The 16,356-nt window shown below is 45.2% G+C and overlaps 1 protein-coding gene across 2 annotated transcripts in view; it reads left to right on the forward strand.

Annotated features, from left to right (window-relative positions):
• Positions 1-16,356, forward strand: part of ABCA1 (ATP binding cassette subfamily A member 1) — a 92,977-nt gene that overhangs the window by 73,182 nt on the left and 3,439 nt on the right. Inside the window, exons 24-49 of one of the 2 annotated variants that reach the window (XM_040540133.1) lie at positions 352-424; positions 928-1,130; positions 1,856-1,904; positions 2,829-2,942; positions 3,279-3,430; positions 3,891-4,015; positions 4,391-4,489; positions 5,192-5,378; positions 5,531-5,625; positions 6,060-6,092; positions 6,682-6,787; positions 7,513-7,587; positions 8,034-8,203; positions 9,363-9,540; positions 10,072-10,187; positions 10,275-10,419; positions 11,377-11,500; positions 12,137-12,266; positions 12,400-12,520; positions 12,696-12,758; positions 13,225-13,331; positions 13,741-13,882; positions 14,660-14,794; positions 15,560-15,663; positions 15,791-15,883; positions 16,065-16,308. In XM_040540133.1, coding sequence (XP_040396067.1) covers positions 352-424; positions 928-1,130; positions 1,856-1,904; positions 2,829-2,942; positions 3,279-3,430; positions 3,891-4,015; positions 4,391-4,489; positions 5,192-5,378; positions 5,531-5,625; positions 6,060-6,092; positions 6,682-6,787; positions 7,513-7,587; positions 8,034-8,203; positions 9,363-9,540; positions 10,072-10,187; positions 10,275-10,419; positions 11,377-11,500; positions 12,137-12,266; positions 12,400-12,520; positions 12,696-12,758; positions 13,225-13,331; positions 13,741-13,882; positions 14,660-14,794; positions 15,560-15,663; positions 15,791-15,883; positions 16,065-16,308 — 3,183 coding nt within the window. The remainder of the gene's footprint in view (positions 1-351; positions 425-927; positions 1,131-1,855; positions 1,905-2,828; positions 2,943-3,278; positions 3,431-3,890; positions 4,016-4,390; positions 4,490-5,191; positions 5,379-5,530; positions 5,626-6,059; positions 6,093-6,681; positions 6,788-7,512; positions 7,588-8,033; positions 8,204-9,362; positions 9,541-10,071; positions 10,188-10,274; positions 10,420-11,376; positions 11,501-12,136; positions 12,267-12,399; positions 12,521-12,695; positions 12,759-13,224; positions 13,332-13,740; positions 13,883-14,659; positions 14,795-15,559; positions 15,664-15,790; positions 15,884-16,064; positions 16,309-16,356) is intronic. The other variant, XM_040540135.1, reaches the window with a different exon arrangement.

Genomic DNA, 16,356 nt, shown 5'->3' on the forward strand with positions numbered 1-16,356 from the left:
CCCTTATTCTTTAAAAGAAGGGTTGCTTGCTTTTGTAGGTGCTGTGGCAGACTACATCTAGTTAAATTGTTGCATGGGATATATGCCTCTATTATAGTTTCTTTCAATGCCACTGTTTCCAAAGCTGGTTGGAGAGAGACAGGATAGATTAAATGCACCCTTCTGTGATACTTGCGTACTTCTTGCTTGTATTTTAGCCCTTTGCAGTGGTATGTCACCTTTACTTTGACTCCTCTGTGGAGTATCCAGCATGATGCAGCATCTGTTTGGAGTTATAAAGAGTGCAGCGTCTGGGCAGACCACTTTTCTAACTAAGCATTGTTTAATGGTTGTCTTCTCTTTTGTGACTAGGATGACAGTGTCTCCCAGAGCAGCTCTGATGCTGGCCTTGGCAGTGACCATGAAAGTGACACCTTGACAATAGGTGAGACTTGGAAAAAGAGTATATAACATTCAGTTCCAGTGCTAACATTGCTCATACTTTGACCTTGAACAACTACCTTAACTTTGTGTCCCTGTGTAGCTACAGTCTTGGGACAGTTATCAAGTTCACAGACACAGCATTTTTAAATTCATAAATACAGGAACATTTTTCTCCTGTGAGCCAATTTGAGTTTATGTTGTCTTGAGATTTAATAGCCAAAGGTGATATAGTTGCTAGGCCTGTTAGCAATACTACTTGCAGAGCTGCTGGTAGCATGTAATAGGTCTCCCACATTCTACAAATAAAAGGAATAACCAGACTTAGGTCCAAGTATTTGCTAAAAATAAATGGAAGTCAGATTTTCCTTGGAAATGAGCTGCTTTCCAGAGATGTCCCATATTCCTTCCTTTGCTTCTGACAGGATTATTTTAGACTGAGCTGTTTTTTCTGCATGGTGAACAAAGTCAAAAGATGAATACTACCTTTTTTTTTGGTTTATCTAGATGTGTCTGCAATTTCAAATCTCATTACAAAACATGTTCCTGAGGCCAGGCTGGTGGAGGACATTGGCCATGAGTTAACCTATGTCTTGCCATACAAAGCTGCTAAAGAAGGAGCTTTTGTGGAGCTGTTCCATGAGATTGACGACCGTCTCTCTGACCTTGGCATTTCCAGCTATGGCATTTCTGAAACTACCCTGGAGGAGGTGAGTGAGCTAAAACTTCTTTTTTGATTTAAACCAGGGAAAATGAATTATGTCAGAAATAAGAGCAAGGCAGTCTTGTCTCTTCTTCCTGTAAATATTTGTCTGTTTATTGTGGAGCAAGTAGCTCTATTCTCCTCTCCAAAATTGATTCTCTTCCATACAATTATAGTCTTTGTGTTAAAAATGGAAATGTAATACAAGCAAGCTAGGTCCTTTGTACTCAGTTGCACTTCACTGAGATGTCTGTCATGTGAAGTTTGGCCCCAGATTGGCTTCTAATGACTGTGTAAACACCTTTGAGGTGTTTTTAGGGATGCTTTGTGCTGCACTTAACTGAAAACATGCATTTTCAATACTGGAGATTGTTGTTTACAGAAACCCTATGGCCATATGTCCTTGTCAGGGTTTTGGGGCTGATCCTTGTGATTGTGTTCTGATACATTTAGTACCAAGGTGTTTCTCTCAGACATAGGAAAAAACTTTCATTTAAGACATACTGAGAACTGATGTTGGAAAGGGGGAACTACTGCTATGTGGTTACAGCCTATGCTTCTGGGGAAGCTAAGAGAAAGTCCATGCTCCCATCACCCAATGGACGAGAGCCTATATCCTCTGTTCTCATGATACAAATGTCAGTCTTATGCTCTGTCGTGGCATTTCCTGAAGGAGTCCCCACAATATTGCATCCCTTCTAATTTTCACTGACACTTACCATTGCCTTTCAGATCTTCCTCAAAGTGGCTGATGATAGCGGTGTGGATGCAGAAACCTCAGGTGAGTGTAGTTGTCTCCTACGGTGTTGAAGGAGACTTCAGGGAGGGTTACCCTATTTGTGTTATTTAAGAACATGGCTGACGGAGCCTAGATGTTTCAGGAGTAACATTTCAGTGCAGGGCTTAGCTTCCAGGGGAAGAAAGGATGTAGTGGATATATCAAATGAAGAGTGTTCCTGTTCTCAGTTGTTAGTCTTGGACAGGTGGGTGACCTGTGTGTATGGCGATGTGTCCAGATATACAGTGACATACCCAGGTGTGTTTGTCCCTATTTCAGGCTGAAGCAGAGCTCTTCTACGGTGAGAGCTTTTATGACCTAAAGAAGCTGTTCGTAGTATGCTTAAAGTATGCTTGTTTACTGTTACTTTCTGTCTACTCAGTAACAGCACCCTCATTTTGGAAAAGTGCAGAGTTTCAAGTTTCTGAGTGTATTGTGACGTTGAGTGACACTGCTGTCTACTCTGAGGAGTAGGAAGAACTTTTTACAGGGTCAGACCACAGTACCCTCTGACTTTCTCTTTTCCTGAGAACAGCTCACTGCACTAAGTGCTTCTGTCAGTGTTTCCTGATAAACTAACGCTAGCAAATTGTGCTTGGTGTCATGTGCACATTAAATGAGAATTTTCTTCGGTGAGAGAAGCCTGCAGTTTCTATGGCTAAGTGAAAAATTAAAAATTAAAATTAAATGTCCAGTGCACTGGAAGAAGCTTCTAGGACAGCACGTGCAGAATAGTGCATAAACCGTATGACCTTGCAGAGTGACAGTCATGGTTTTAGGTTTTTCTGCACCGGAATCACTCCAACTCAGCTGCTCAGTTTACCGATGGGCGTCATGTAAAATGAAAATGACATTGCTTTGCTTTCTCTGGTGCTAACTGGAGATCAATGGAAGCAGTTCAGCTAACCATAACTGCATTATTTTCAGATGGGACGCTGCCAGCCAGAAGAAACAGGCGTGCGTTTGGAGACAGACAGAGCTGCCTTCGTCCATTTACAGAAGATGATGCATTTGACCCTAATGATTCAGACATAGATCCAGGTATTGCGGGTTCCCAAGCCTGTTTTCTTCTTGTGGACACTCTTTCACATTATAAATCGTGCAGACTACAAGGCTGAGAGTGCCAAAGGATTAGTGGCTTATTTGCCTTTAGTAGGCAGTGCAGTATCCATACCCTATTCCAACCTTCTGTCAAGGCTCAAAGAGATAAAGGTGTAAATGCGTTCATGTGAATTTCTGTTGCTTTCTCAACCTGTTGCTCTCTTTTTTTGATGAGTGAGAGTAACTGGTCCAGCCATCACCTTGTTTCTCCAGTACAGAATTGTCCAGGGAATATCTTTGTGAGCTTGTAATTAATTGTTTCTTGCTTCTTGCCAGCAGAATCCAGAGAGACAGACCTTCTCAGTGGCATGGATGGGAAAGGCTCCTACCAGATGAAGGGCTGGAAGCTCTCCCAGCAGCAGTTCGTGGCTCTGTTGTGGAAGAGGCTGCTTATTGCCAAGCGAAGCCGGAAAGGCTTCTTCGCTCAGGTGAGAGCATCCAGCATGTGCAGGGTCCCTCATCAAGGGAAAGGCTGGTCCACATGATGCGTCTAGGGTTGAAGGCAGAGAGGAACCTTCAGGAGAATCCAGATTACCCAAACTAGTCTGCTCTGCAGATCTGAGCAAAAGGGGGCTTGTGCGAGTGAAAGGAGGTAGATGATAACCGAGTGGTTACCACGTATTCTTGCACAGGAAGGGTGCAAATGAGATTCAGATCCAAATTCTGCCTTGAGAGAAGCAAGTGGGGGCTGAGTCCTCTGCATGCCTCGTGAGTGACATGATTGCATGTCAGGATAGGCCTTGTCTTGGTGTCTAGAGGTGCCTTGGTAATTAACAAAGACCTTCCTGGGAAACTTGGAAAAAGTCTTGATCTATCGACTCACCTGGAGCTGATGATACCACTGGAACATTCACTTCAAAAATGCTCACTCTTTTGTTGCAATTTCAGATTGTGCTGCCAGCTGTCTTTGTGTGTATTGCTCTCATGTTCAGCCTGATCGTTCCTCCCTTTGGGAAGTATCCCAGCCTAGAATTGCAGCCCTGGATGTATGATGAGCAGTATACTTTTATTAGGTATGTTCTTCGTGGCACAGAAGTAGTACTGAATTCCTTACTGGATTGTTTAAATTTGTTTTCTGTGGTTAGCTCAGAGGTACATTTGAAGGGAATGCTGGTGTTTTCTTTTTAAACCTTTAACTGCCATCCTTAACTACTAGCAAGGCCATATCCATTTCTGAACGGTGTTATGACTAGTAATGCTGTGCAGAGAAATAAATGAAAAGCAGAAGTGTGTTTGTGCTCCTAGGCCAAGTGTTTTTCAAAGGGAAACCTCCACCCATATCCTTTTCCTGAGCTTTTTCACAGTGTTCTCAGCCGTACTCTGCTGCTGTTTTTCCTGCATGTGTGTTAACCCACTGACCCGGTGGTGTTTGTCTTCTGTATCCATAGCAATGATGCTCCAGAAGATGCAGGCACTCAGAGGCTTTTGGATGCCCTTCTCAATAAGCCTGGCTTTGGGACACGCTGTATGCAAGGACACTCCATCCCGTAAGTAGAACTCAGTGCTGGGAAGAGGAAGCCCAGCCCTGGCTTCTGGTCACTCAGTAGATTTAGTCAGCTTCAGGGAATGATACGTACACATGGCCAGGGCAGGATTTAAACCAAAAGGGTTGTAATTACATTAACTTTTTTTACGCTTAGGACCTTCTAGAAAATGCCAGCACCTGGCATAGTAAGGGAGCAGGGTCTGAATGCAAGTCCTTACTGACGGAGCTGGAAGGGAGACTGTAGTCTCTCCCTCAAACTACTGTTCAGTTCTGAACCAAAAAAAAAAGAAAAAAGAAAAAAAAAAAAGGGACTTAGTCATAGAATCATAGAATGTTTTGGCTTGGAAGTGGCCTTAAAGTTCATCTAATTTCAGCACCCCTGCCACGGGCAGGAACGCCTTCTACTATTTACTGTACCTATTCACACAATCCTCTGTTTCCAGCTGCACTAAAAAAATCCTGGTTAGCACCCCCACAAACACCAGCAGACAGGATGGAGAGCCAGGCAGCATTGGTGGTATTTCCTAGCTCTTGCTGTCTTGCTGCATGGCCTTGGGCAAATCACTGAAGAATCCAGGCCACTTGTGCAGAAGGGATATACAGAGTCCAGGCTGGTTTGTGCCTAGGCTGGAAGAACTGCAGCTCATCTTCACTGGATGATGGGAAAGGGGGTGACGGTTGCCTTGCCTCTGTCCTGACACAGAGACACTCCTTGCACCGTGGGGCAGACGGAATGGACCACTGCTTCAGTCCCAGAGTCAGTCCTGGACATCTTGAAAGGCAACTGGAGTATGGAGAACCCTTCACCATCATGCGAGTGCAGCAATGAGAAGATCAAGAAGATGCTGCCTGTGTGTCCCCCTGGTGCAGGCGGGCTGCCACCCCCACAGGTAGGAGGGATTTGAGGGGTCCTGCAGTGAGGGATGGTCCTAGAGAGCGGAGTGGCTGGGTGTGATTACTGTATGCAGTACTCAGCACAGTTTATCTGACTTGGCACTTGCGTTTTCTAATGGATATTCATCTGTTTCCCCGGTGACACCAGCGAGAACAAGACACTGCTGATATCCTCCAGAATCTGACAGGCCGCAATATATCAGACTATCTAGTGAAGACCTACGCGCAGATCATTGGAAAAAGGTAGCTGTTAACATGCCCTGTCCCATACCTCCCCACCAAACACAGTGTGCTGTCAACGGGATGCTGCATAGCTCAGACGAATTGGTCTTGGCAACCCAAACTCTTAGCTCCTCTGACTGTCCTGATCCACAGTTCAGGTGTTTCTGCTTTATAGTGATGCCATGGCAGTTCTGGGGAGGAGAGGCAGGCATGTTCTGAGCATTGTGGGTAAAATAATGGAAAAGATGGGGTGCAAACCCCAGGCGTTTTACCAGAGAGGAGTGGTGGAACATGGAATCGTTGAATGGTTTGGGTTGGAAGGGACCTTAAAGATCATATAGCAGATGTGAGGGGGTATTGCATCCTTTTCCCTGGCTGGGTGCCTGAAGCACTGGTAGGGGTTGTCTCCTCTTTTTCCGTATATAACACATCTGCTTTCTTTTCTGTCTTTGCAGCTTAAAGAATAAGATCTGGGTGAATGAGTTCAGGTGAGTTTGTACCTTTTCTCTAGTTTGTTTGTTTCCACTGCCCCCTGTGCACTGTGTTGAGCAAGGTTCTCAGGACAGATCCACCCAGTTTCATAGTTTATTGTATGTGGCTCTTAACGGCCAAGTGTCCAGGGAACACTTCAAAGGATACACTTGGGACAACCCTAGAGCACACTGCTGGAAAACCTGCCTGGCTTATATAGAGAGCAGTACTGGCTTGAGAAGGTTCACAGGCGCAGCCAACAATACTGTCTCACGGGAGGTGCTGTTTTTCCAAGCAGGGGAAGCAGAGATGGGTCCTGCTCTGCCTGCACAGGCAGCAGAGGACAGCTGCATTCATTAAACACAGTCTGTGTCTTCACAAACAGCACACTGTAGTCATAAGCTGGTTATTTAACCCCAGAAATAAGGGGTGGGAGACAGCAGGGCTAAGTAGCAATGTGGAAGGGTCAAAGTTTGCCCTTTATGTAAGAGTGGGGACACGTGCCTTGGTTGTAGTGCAAGAAAAGGAGACATCTGGGAAAGAAGAAGTGGTGTTTTCTGAAGGTGTGTAGTCAGATGTGTGCTTCACTCTCATCTGTACCCCCAGGTATGGTGGCTTTTCTTTGGGAGCCAGCAGTTCCCTCATGCTTCCTCCAAGCCATGAAGTCACTGATGCCATTAAGCAGGTGAAGAAAATCTTGGAGCTAGCGCAGGTGAGTGGCTGTCTCCCATAAACCCAGATAGTGTTCATGTAACAGAGTTCTGTTATTTGGGAGATGACTTGGAAACTGTAAAGTGAGAAGAGTGTGTATGTTAGCTTTCCAGTGGCTTCTTCCCATTGCTTCTGAGGTGGGGTTTTCCAGGCTGGTGTTGGGCAGCAGCAGAAGGCTTGGGAATGCACTCAGCTGACATTTGCACAGCCCTCATTGCTGATGCGGGTTCTACCCAACACCATCTGCAAGTCAATGGGGATTACAGCCACCTCTGAGAATTTTGTGGCAGGGCAGAGCAGGCTGTCTCAGGGAATTAACAAGCTGTTGCCAGCTCCTGTAAAACCTCACTTAAGTTCTTCTGTGCTGAGTCTGTCCTGGCTCAGAAGAGAACTTGGTCCACCGGTTTCTTCTGAGACTGCCCCTGGGCTGTGGTGTCACCGAAGATTTTCTGCAACCCTGGTTTAATACTTGTCACTGGGGAAAAAAAAAAATTTAAAACAGGCCTAAGGCTGATCTCTCCTATTGGTAGGACTGCAGAAAGGAAAAGAGGGAGGGGAAAGCTGCACTTCCTTTAACCTTCTTACCACCTCTGTCTCAGAGGATACAGTCTGCAGACTAGAAGGAAAACGGTCAGAGCCATGAAAAACATAGGGTGACCCCGAGAGTCCAGGATGTGAGAAAAGGAACTCTCAGAGGGGAAGTAACTCTCTTTTTGCTGTTTGCAGGGGAGTTCTGGAGATCGATTTCTCAACAGCTTGGCAAGTTTCATGAAAGGCCTGGATACAAAGAACAACGTGAAGGTAAGTCAAGCATCCTCACAGCTGTGCCTGCTGTTTGAAACTTTGGTAACCCGGGGTTATTTTTAGTTAGCAAAGCCTCAGCTGTTTGCCATGGACAACTGTGCAGACTAGAGCTCTCTGCATTTAAATCATTTTCTAGTGGAGAAGATGCAGATTATATTCTTATAGTTTTCACTGAAATTTGTTTGCCCCTGTCCAGACCTAAGGCTCAGAACGAGTTCTGCGCTGAATCAGTGGCTTGGTTTCAAGGCACATGCTCTTGCTTCCAGCAGCCTCTAATGGTTACTGGTCAAACTGTATGTCTGGTCCCTGAGCAAGCTGTCTGGAAAAAGACAGAAAGAAATCACATACCCTCAACAAAGAAAGGGATATTCTGCAGGGCTCAGGAGTCTGTTCGGTGGCTGATGTACCTGGTGCGTTTCTGATGCTGATGTGGTCTCTTGCAGGTGTGGTTCAACAACAAGGGCTGGCATGCCATTGCCTCCTTCCTAAATGTGATCAACAATGCCATCCTTCGGGCCAACCTGCAGCAGGGCAAAAACCCTAGTGCTTATGGGATCACTGCCTTCAATCACCCACTCAACCTCACCAAGCAGCAGCTCTCTGAAGTGGCTCTGTAAGTCCTAATGTGAATACAGATGGGTTTGGGATCATCAGCTGATGATTACTGGAAGCTGGCAACATGTGCAATGCTGTAGCATCATTGATGGGCAGTCAGTGGCTTGTGGCAATGAGGTTCTGCCATACTTGCCCTAATTTTCTGTGGTCTGGGCAGGCTAGTTTAACCCCTCACCTCTCAAGGAAGATGAATAACCAAAACACAAATGACAGCAGTGGTTTTGTAAGGATTTTGTAAGTCACTTACTCTTTTTCTGTAGCTGGTGTAAATAGTCAAACAACCTGTCACCACTGTTTTCACACTGTTATGTTCTCAAAGCTTTAGTGGTTTATCTCCAAACTAGGATAGATCCTCCCTAGGCAGCTGCATATGTAGGGGTCACGAAATGAAAGGGAACCTCTTTGTTGTGTGAATGTAGTTCCCTGTTTCTCAGTGCTGAGCAAGCTGTGTGTATGGTTCCTTGAAGCTGTAACTTCCAAGAACCAATGAAATCCTCTGATCCACTGCTGCTTGGGGAATTTCAACAGTATAACTCCCCCTTTCCTTTCTCAGCCAGAAGGGTGACTTGCCATACCATTTGTTTGTCCCAGAGTGCCACCACTTGACAAATTGATAGATCCTGTTCAGTTTTGCCCACCACCTCAGCCTCTGGGGCATGCAGTAATGCACAGGGCTTACTCAGTATCACTGAGGCATTGATGAGTTCACAAGTTGAATCAGGACTCCTAAGCTGTATGCAGATACATCCGTCAAATCTTACAGCACAGCAATGGCAGGTGACAGTCAGAGATACCTTTGAACTTAAAAAACGAAAGTGAAAAAATCCCAACCCCAGTAAGTGCATTAAGTGAGAAACAAAGTTATGTAGGGTGATGATGAGGAAAGCAGAAAGTAGGCTATCGTGCTGAAGTTACCAACCTGTCTCCAGGTTTTGGTGCTGTCTTTGAGGCGCTTACAAGCCGTAGGTACTCCTTTGATCATACAACCCTGTAGTTAACATGTCCTGGTGTGGTAATCCTGTGGTAACCCTGCAAAACAAGGACAGCAGAAGGAGAACCAGTTTCTGTACTGCCCTGAATGAGCTGCCTAACCTCATCTCAAGGAAGCCAGTACCAACATACAAACACTTTGCTTTCGTTCTTTTTTTTTTGTCCAGGATGACCACCTCTGTGGATGTCCTAGTCTCCATCTGTGTGATCTTTGCCATGTCCTTTGTTCCTGCCAGCTTTGTGGTCTTCCTTATCCAGGAACGCGTCAGCAAGGCTAAGCACTTGCAGTTCATCAGTGGTGTGAAGCCTGTGATCTACTGGCTGGCCAACTTTGTCTGGGATATGGTAAGGGCTGAACTGTGCTTTGTGACTGTGCTTAATCTGTCCTCAATCCTGTGTTTGCAGGGTGTCCACTGAAATGTAAAATGTAGCTGGGGCCAGTGGGCACAATATTAGTTCAGTGAATAACAACTGTGACTTCTGTCTTTATGCTCTTGGGGCTATGGTGGGACAAAGAACACTGAACAGAAGATAGGAGGACAACCATAAGCTCCAGCATTGGCATTTTTAATGTCACTTCAGAATTCTTGCCCCAGAATGTTTGTTTGCCACTTGTTCTGCTTATTCAAAGAAGGCTTTTTAACCCATGGTGTCCAGAACCCCTGAGACTCTATCAACTACTTCAAAGGGGATCAAGAAGTCTAAATTCATATGTACTACATTGCAGCTTACATATGTGACACTCCTAAGAGTCTCCCATCTCAAGTAGCCTTGGGAACACTACAGGATGTTGAAAATCATAGTTTCAGAGCAGAAAGACACCTTCATTTTTTGTCATCTAGAAACAAATCTAAAGCTGTTTTTTTCACCTTCCAGTGCAACTACATTGTTCCGGCCACGCTAGTCATCATCATCTTCATCTGCTTCCAGCAGAAATCATATGTATCCTCCTCCAACTTGCCTGTGCTGGCTCTTCTTCTGCTTCTCTATGGGTAAGGGATTTCTTCTCAGAATAATGACCAGGAAGGAACATAGATTTGGAAGACCCTTATCTGATGTTGCTGTCTTTCCTCTTGCAGGTGGTCTATCACCCCTCTCATGTATCCAGCCTCCTTTGTGTTCAAAATCCCCAGCACAGCATACGTTGTGCTGACTAGTGTGAACCTCTTCATTGGCATCAATGGTAGCGTGGCCACCTTTGTCCTGGAGCTCTTCACCAACAATGTAAGCCCCTGCAGAATCTCCTTAGTTACAGCAGGGTTTTAAACATGGGCATTTCTTATGTTTAAATGGAATTCCCTCATGTTCCTCCTAAGGGGCAGTTACTGTCTACTAGAGGCCATTTCAAGCACTCAGTTTGGTTGTCCTTGGTTTTTCCTCCAGTGGTAAATTCTCTGACTATATTGGGAAGTTGTGCACCTCACATAAGTTTTTGCACAGCCAGATGCCTACTGGGGGAGGTGCAATTTTCCCTCATGCCATTATACAACACCAGACTTCTTAGCAGGCCCTGTGGCACATATTGGTGGGAAGTACTCCTTGAGGGAAGGGACCTTGTGGGATTAACCTGTTGATTGTACCATTGCCTGTGGTACTTTTGCACTGCCTGTAGGCACAAGGCAGCAGTCCTTGAGGATGATCCTTTTTGTTGTAAGGCCTATTTTATCTCAGTAAAGACATGCACTTGCTTGAAGATAAGTGCCTGGCAGAACAGAAACCTCTCTTGAGGCTGCTGTCAGTCTGACCTGTGGGTTAAGCCAAATGGAAAACAGCAAAAGCAAAGGATTACAGCATCCAATATTGACTGGGGAGTGGCTACCCACAGCCACTTGAGATAACCAGGCTGTGCCACCACAAGTCCTGTCTCCACGACCTGTAACCCTTCTGTATGTTGCTATTTGCAGGCCCTGCCTTTGAGACTGTGAGCATTTGGAGGAATCTGTCCTTTGGTATAGTTTGCTAGTATTAATAGCATCTTGAGCAAAGAAAGCACAACATTGACTATCCAGAGGAGCCATGGGACTGGCTCTTGGCAGAATGTTTCTAATCCTTGTTTTTTTGTGGGGTTGCAGTGCTGCTAGTGGGCTGTGGATGTTCACTCACAATATGGTGTCACACTCAGCAGGTGGTGGCTGCTCTCTACTCAGATGGCTCACTGGCACTTCATTTTTGTCTTAACAGAAGCTGAACAACATCAATGACATCCTGAAGTCCGTCTTCCTCATCTTCCCTCACTTCTGCCTGGGGCGGGGACTTATCGACATGGTGAAAAACCAGGCCATGGCTGATGCTCTGGAGAGGTTTGGTAAGTGAAATTGTGTATGGAGGCACAGTGTCATGAACTGGAGAGGGAACGCTTGAGTCTGCTGCAAACGAGCACCCTTTGCTCTTCTGAGTTTTCAGGAACTGAAAGTGTACAGTTTGCAGTGCAGAGCTGACCAAAGCTGGTAGGTCTCCTCAGCTGTCCTGTTCAGGCTTTGAGCATTGAGGAGGTCTGGCAGATAGATCCCCAGTACTTTGAGTTACTGGGAGCCTTAATTGAAAATACGTGAGGTCAGTATGCATGGAGAAGATCATTAGGCCAAGTGAAAGGAGTCGCAGAGATTCTGGAGAGCTGGATTTTATTTTATTTTTTTCTGGGATGCAAATGCCAGGCCTGAGTCAGTTGTCTTGTGCTTCATCAGAAGGTGGGCCAGCAATTCTTCATCAGACTGGATTCTCAGGGCCCACGTCACCTTCAACTAAGAGCAATTGCCCACCCCCAACTTTGCTGCAGCAAGAAATGTGCATGCAGCCAGAATTTGTGTAGCCTATCCCCTCCCTCCTCTCACTGGTTGCTCTCCAGTTCCCCCACTGCCTGACCTGGTGAGCTTTGCAGGAAGAAATGATGGCCTGCTCCCAATGCTCTGGAAAAGTGACTGTGCTCTTCTTACCTTCACAGGTGAGAATCGCTTTGTGTCCCCTCTGTCATGGGACTTGGTGGGAAGAAACCTCTTTGCCATGGCCGTGGAGGGTGTAGTGTTCTTCCTCATCACCGTGCTCATCCAATACAGGTTCTTCATCAAACCCAGGTAGGTTGTCTGCTCCACTTCGCCACAGCAGGCAGGTGAAGTTTTTCTTGGTGTCTGCTGTGAACTGGGGAGAAGGTGAACTATTGAGGTTCTGTCACATTCTGTTGAGGCTTTACCATGTTGCTCTCTCCAGGCCTGTCTATGCCAAGCTGCCTCCTGTGAACGATGAAGATGAAGATGTAAACAGAGAGAGACAGAGAATAATTAGTGGAGGAGGACAGAGTGACATCCTAGAAATCAAGGAGCTGACCAAGGTAACAAAAGTTTTGTGTTTCTGAGACATGTTGGAGCAAAGCTGTGCAGTTCACCAGCATCCTCACTCAAAGATTAATGGAATCAGAACCAGAGAATATTGAAGTGTTGAATATGTATGGCTGTAGTTATAGTTCTCTTTTACATTGTTGTTCCTTTGTTTTTTTCTGTTTTCAGATTTACAGAATGAAGCGAAAGCCAGCAGTTGACAGAATCTGTGTTGGAATCCCCCCTGGAGAGGTAAGCTTATTTGTCAAAGTCATTGCTTTGGTATTACTGGAGTATTTAAAAGCACAGCACAGAGTAGGATGATATTAGAAGCAGATAATGTTCAAATTGCACCAAAGGGTGCAATTGCCTTGAAGTTGAAGCAGTTCGTGACTCAGGCTTTCCCTGCCTTTCAACATAATAGTGAACTCTGCTACCTCTAGGACCAGAGGCCAAACGATGGCACCCTCCAAGGTTTAGCACAGATACGCTGTGGTGGCACTGCACCGAGGTGACACCACAGTTCATTCCTTTCCCCAGCCTGAAGATTTATGCTTGAAATGAAAGCCTAGAAGTTTATTCAGAAAAAGCACTGAAGTCTCCCTTCAGGTTGTCTTGAGAGTCAAGTTTGTCACCTCCAATCTTGTCAGTGGTGAAAATTATGTGACTGAACCCTGTTCTCAGATTCTGTGCTCATTTGCTCTTTTTATATCCCCAGTGCTTTGGGCTCCTGGGAGTAAATGGTGCTGGCAAATCATCTACTTTCAAGATGCTAACTGGTGATACAGATGTGACAGGAGGAGAAGCTTTCCTCAAAGGGAACAGGTGAAAGACCGTGCATCTTTTCACTGCTCTGTGTTAAAGAAAATACTTTGCTGCTTCCTCCTTCAACTTTCACAGTCTTTGTTTCACTTCCAGCAAGTCTAAATGCTGCCACGCTTTTCAATTTTGAGCTCTTGGTGTCTGCTTCAGCCCCTTATTGAGTTTCCTAAAGTACTTCAGCGACTTATGAAGGTGTATTTAATCTGCTAGTCACTTCTAAATACCTGTCCTACCATGGTTAAATGTCACATCTATAAAAAGAAAAGAAAAAGAATTGGGCAAAGACAGACTTTTAGGATCCTGTATTTTTGTTAGTCCAATGATTCCAAACCCACTGATGCACCTTCCTCTTTTTATTGTCTAAATGGTGTGTATTTGTAAAATCCTAACAAAGGGAGTTCTTCTTTTACAGCATTCTGTCCAACATCCAAGAAGTTCATCAGAACATGGGATACTGCCCGCAGTTTGATGCTATTAATGAGCTGCTGACAGGGCGAGAGCACTTGGAGTTCTTTGCGCTCCTCAGAGGTGTTCCAGAGAAAGAAGTCTGCAAGGTAAATGAAACACCATAGGACCACCCCCGTGACTAACTGTTCCTGCTTGCATGCACACTCCCGACAACACACACAGTATCATGGTGGTCTGCATCTTTTTGAGTCATCACACCATATCATTACACTGCTCCTGTTTCAGCGTTCACATATAGGCTTATGCTAACAGTCTAGGCAAATAATGACAGCTGCCAGTACTGTACAGCACCCTGTTTAATACTGCCTCATTGGGTTATCAGCAGCTTTCACCATTTGTGTCCTGGGTTCTGCAGAATATGCACTGCTGCAGGACATCTGTACCTGATGGTTTGGGCAGCATCACCTGATGCTGTGCCGATGCTCAGCTGATGCTGAAGTGCGTGCTTACTTCATGCACTCGGACAGGCTCCCCAGGGTAGTGGTCATGGCACTGAGTCTGCTGGAGTTCAAAAAGCATTTGGACAATGCTCTCAGACATATGGTTTGGTTTTCAGTTGTCCTGTGTGGAGCCAGGAGTTGGACGCAATGATCTTTGAGGGTCCCTTCCAACTCAGAATATTCCATGATTCTGCGATAACTAAGATGCAGCCATTGGATTTTCTGGGCCTCTAGGGGCAGGGTTTTATATGTTCTGATCTGAAGGTGAACCCGGTGTTCCAAAACCTAGATCTGTGCCAGACTGGAGCATCAGATAAGGGGCCCTTCTGAAAAATCACTCTAAAGCTAAAGCTTGTAAAGAAACTCCCACTGTGTAAATGTAGCTGTGCTCAGTTCAAGAGGGTGTTGTGCTGTCTCTTTTAGGTTGGCGAATGGGCAATTCGGAAACTGGGCCTTGTGAAATATGGAGAGAAATACGCAGGCAATTACAGTGGAGGGAACAGGCGCAAGCTCTCCACAGCAATTGCCCTCATTGGAGGGCCACCTGTGGTATTCCTGGTGAGTTTGCAAACTTTGCTTGTTAACATTTTCCTTTGAAAACAAAGAAATCGGGCTTAGATGAAGGCTGGATATTTCATGACCACCTAATGTCTGAATATGTCATCAGTCACTTAAATGTAAGCAAAGAACACAAGGAAACTTCATTTCCCTATTTGACTGTAGGCTCAAACTATAATGTGCCTCCTGGCTTCTGTTTCTGAAAAATCACTGGGGAAATGTGGGTCTCAAACATGATGCCAGACTACTGACTGCTGTAGCACCTTCACCACTGCTGCAGAGATTTCTATACCTACAAAAAATTATGAGTGCTTTCCAGCACTTTCTAGTTTTTGGGCACAAGCAAATCTTTCTGTCTGGGAGAATCAGTCCTGTGTTTTTAATAATTCAATGAAAGTTGGAAATAAATGTTTTAAGATTCTTTAGATTAAAATGAAGAATAAACCTCAGGATTAGTAAAGTTCATAGTATAGAAAGAAGTAGTCTACTGCTCTATTTAAATTTGGACTGGTTGAGTTTAACTTGTTTAGAACTGGCTATTTCAACATATTATAATTGCAAAATAAACAGCACTTAGTTCTTCAAATTTTAAGTTAGCAACCATCTTTTTGAGTATAAATTGTTTTCTCATTTTAAAAAATGAGTCAAACTTGGTTATTTTCAGCTTTTCCAATAAGCATAATCAGAATGGCCAGGTCATGTCAGACATGAGGCGTTTGTTGGTGGAATGGAACAGCATAACCTACTTTTTTATGTATTTTGCAGGATGAGCCGACAACAGGGATGGATCCCAAAGCACGTCGTTTCCTGTGGAACTGTGCTCTGAGTGTAATCAAAGAGGGGAGATCAGTGGTGCTTACATCTCACAGGCAAGTAGCAACGCAATTGTACCATACCAGTGCTACTGCATCTGCTGGGGCTGGATGCAAAGCTGCGCTCAGCTGCTCTGCCCTGCAGCACTTCTCACAGTGCTAAGGAAGTTAATTCTTTCTGCAGCATGGAAGAATGCGAGGCCTTGTGCACTCGAATGGCGATAATGGTCAATGGGCGATTCAGGTGCCTGGGCAGCGTCCAGCATCTAAAGAACAGGTAGCTATTTTCTTTTCACTGCCACCACAGCATGCATTTTTAGGGAGATACAGTTAGATTTAATCCCTCATGCAGCATTCCCATTGCTTTTCTGGCTATGGGAACAGCTGATGAATTTTAAGCTGCACATCTGTTTCAAAGCCGCTGACGTGAATTCCTCTGCTGGCCCTCCTGTTTACAGGTTTGGAGACGGTTACACTATCGTGGTGCGAATTGCAGGGGCAAACCCAGACCTGAAGCCTGTTGAGGAATTCTTTGGGCATGCTTTCCCTGGAAGTGTCCTAAAGGAAAAGCATCGGAATATGCTGCAGTACCAGCTTCCCTCCTCACCATCGTCCCTGGCCAGAATATTCAGTATTCTCTCCCAGAACAAAAAGAGACTCCACATAGAAGACTACTCCGTTTCTCAGACCACACTTGACCAAGTAAGTTTCTAGTAGCCAGTGCGCCAAAACTAGCAGAGGTAGGAATAA

The sequence above is a fragment of the Cygnus olor genome, chromosome Z (genome assembly GCF_009769625.2).
Source record: "Cygnus olor isolate bCygOlo1 chromosome Z, bCygOlo1.pri.v2, whole genome shotgun sequence".
Taxonomy (NCBI): domain Eukaryota; kingdom Metazoa; phylum Chordata; class Aves; order Anseriformes; family Anatidae; genus Cygnus; species Cygnus olor.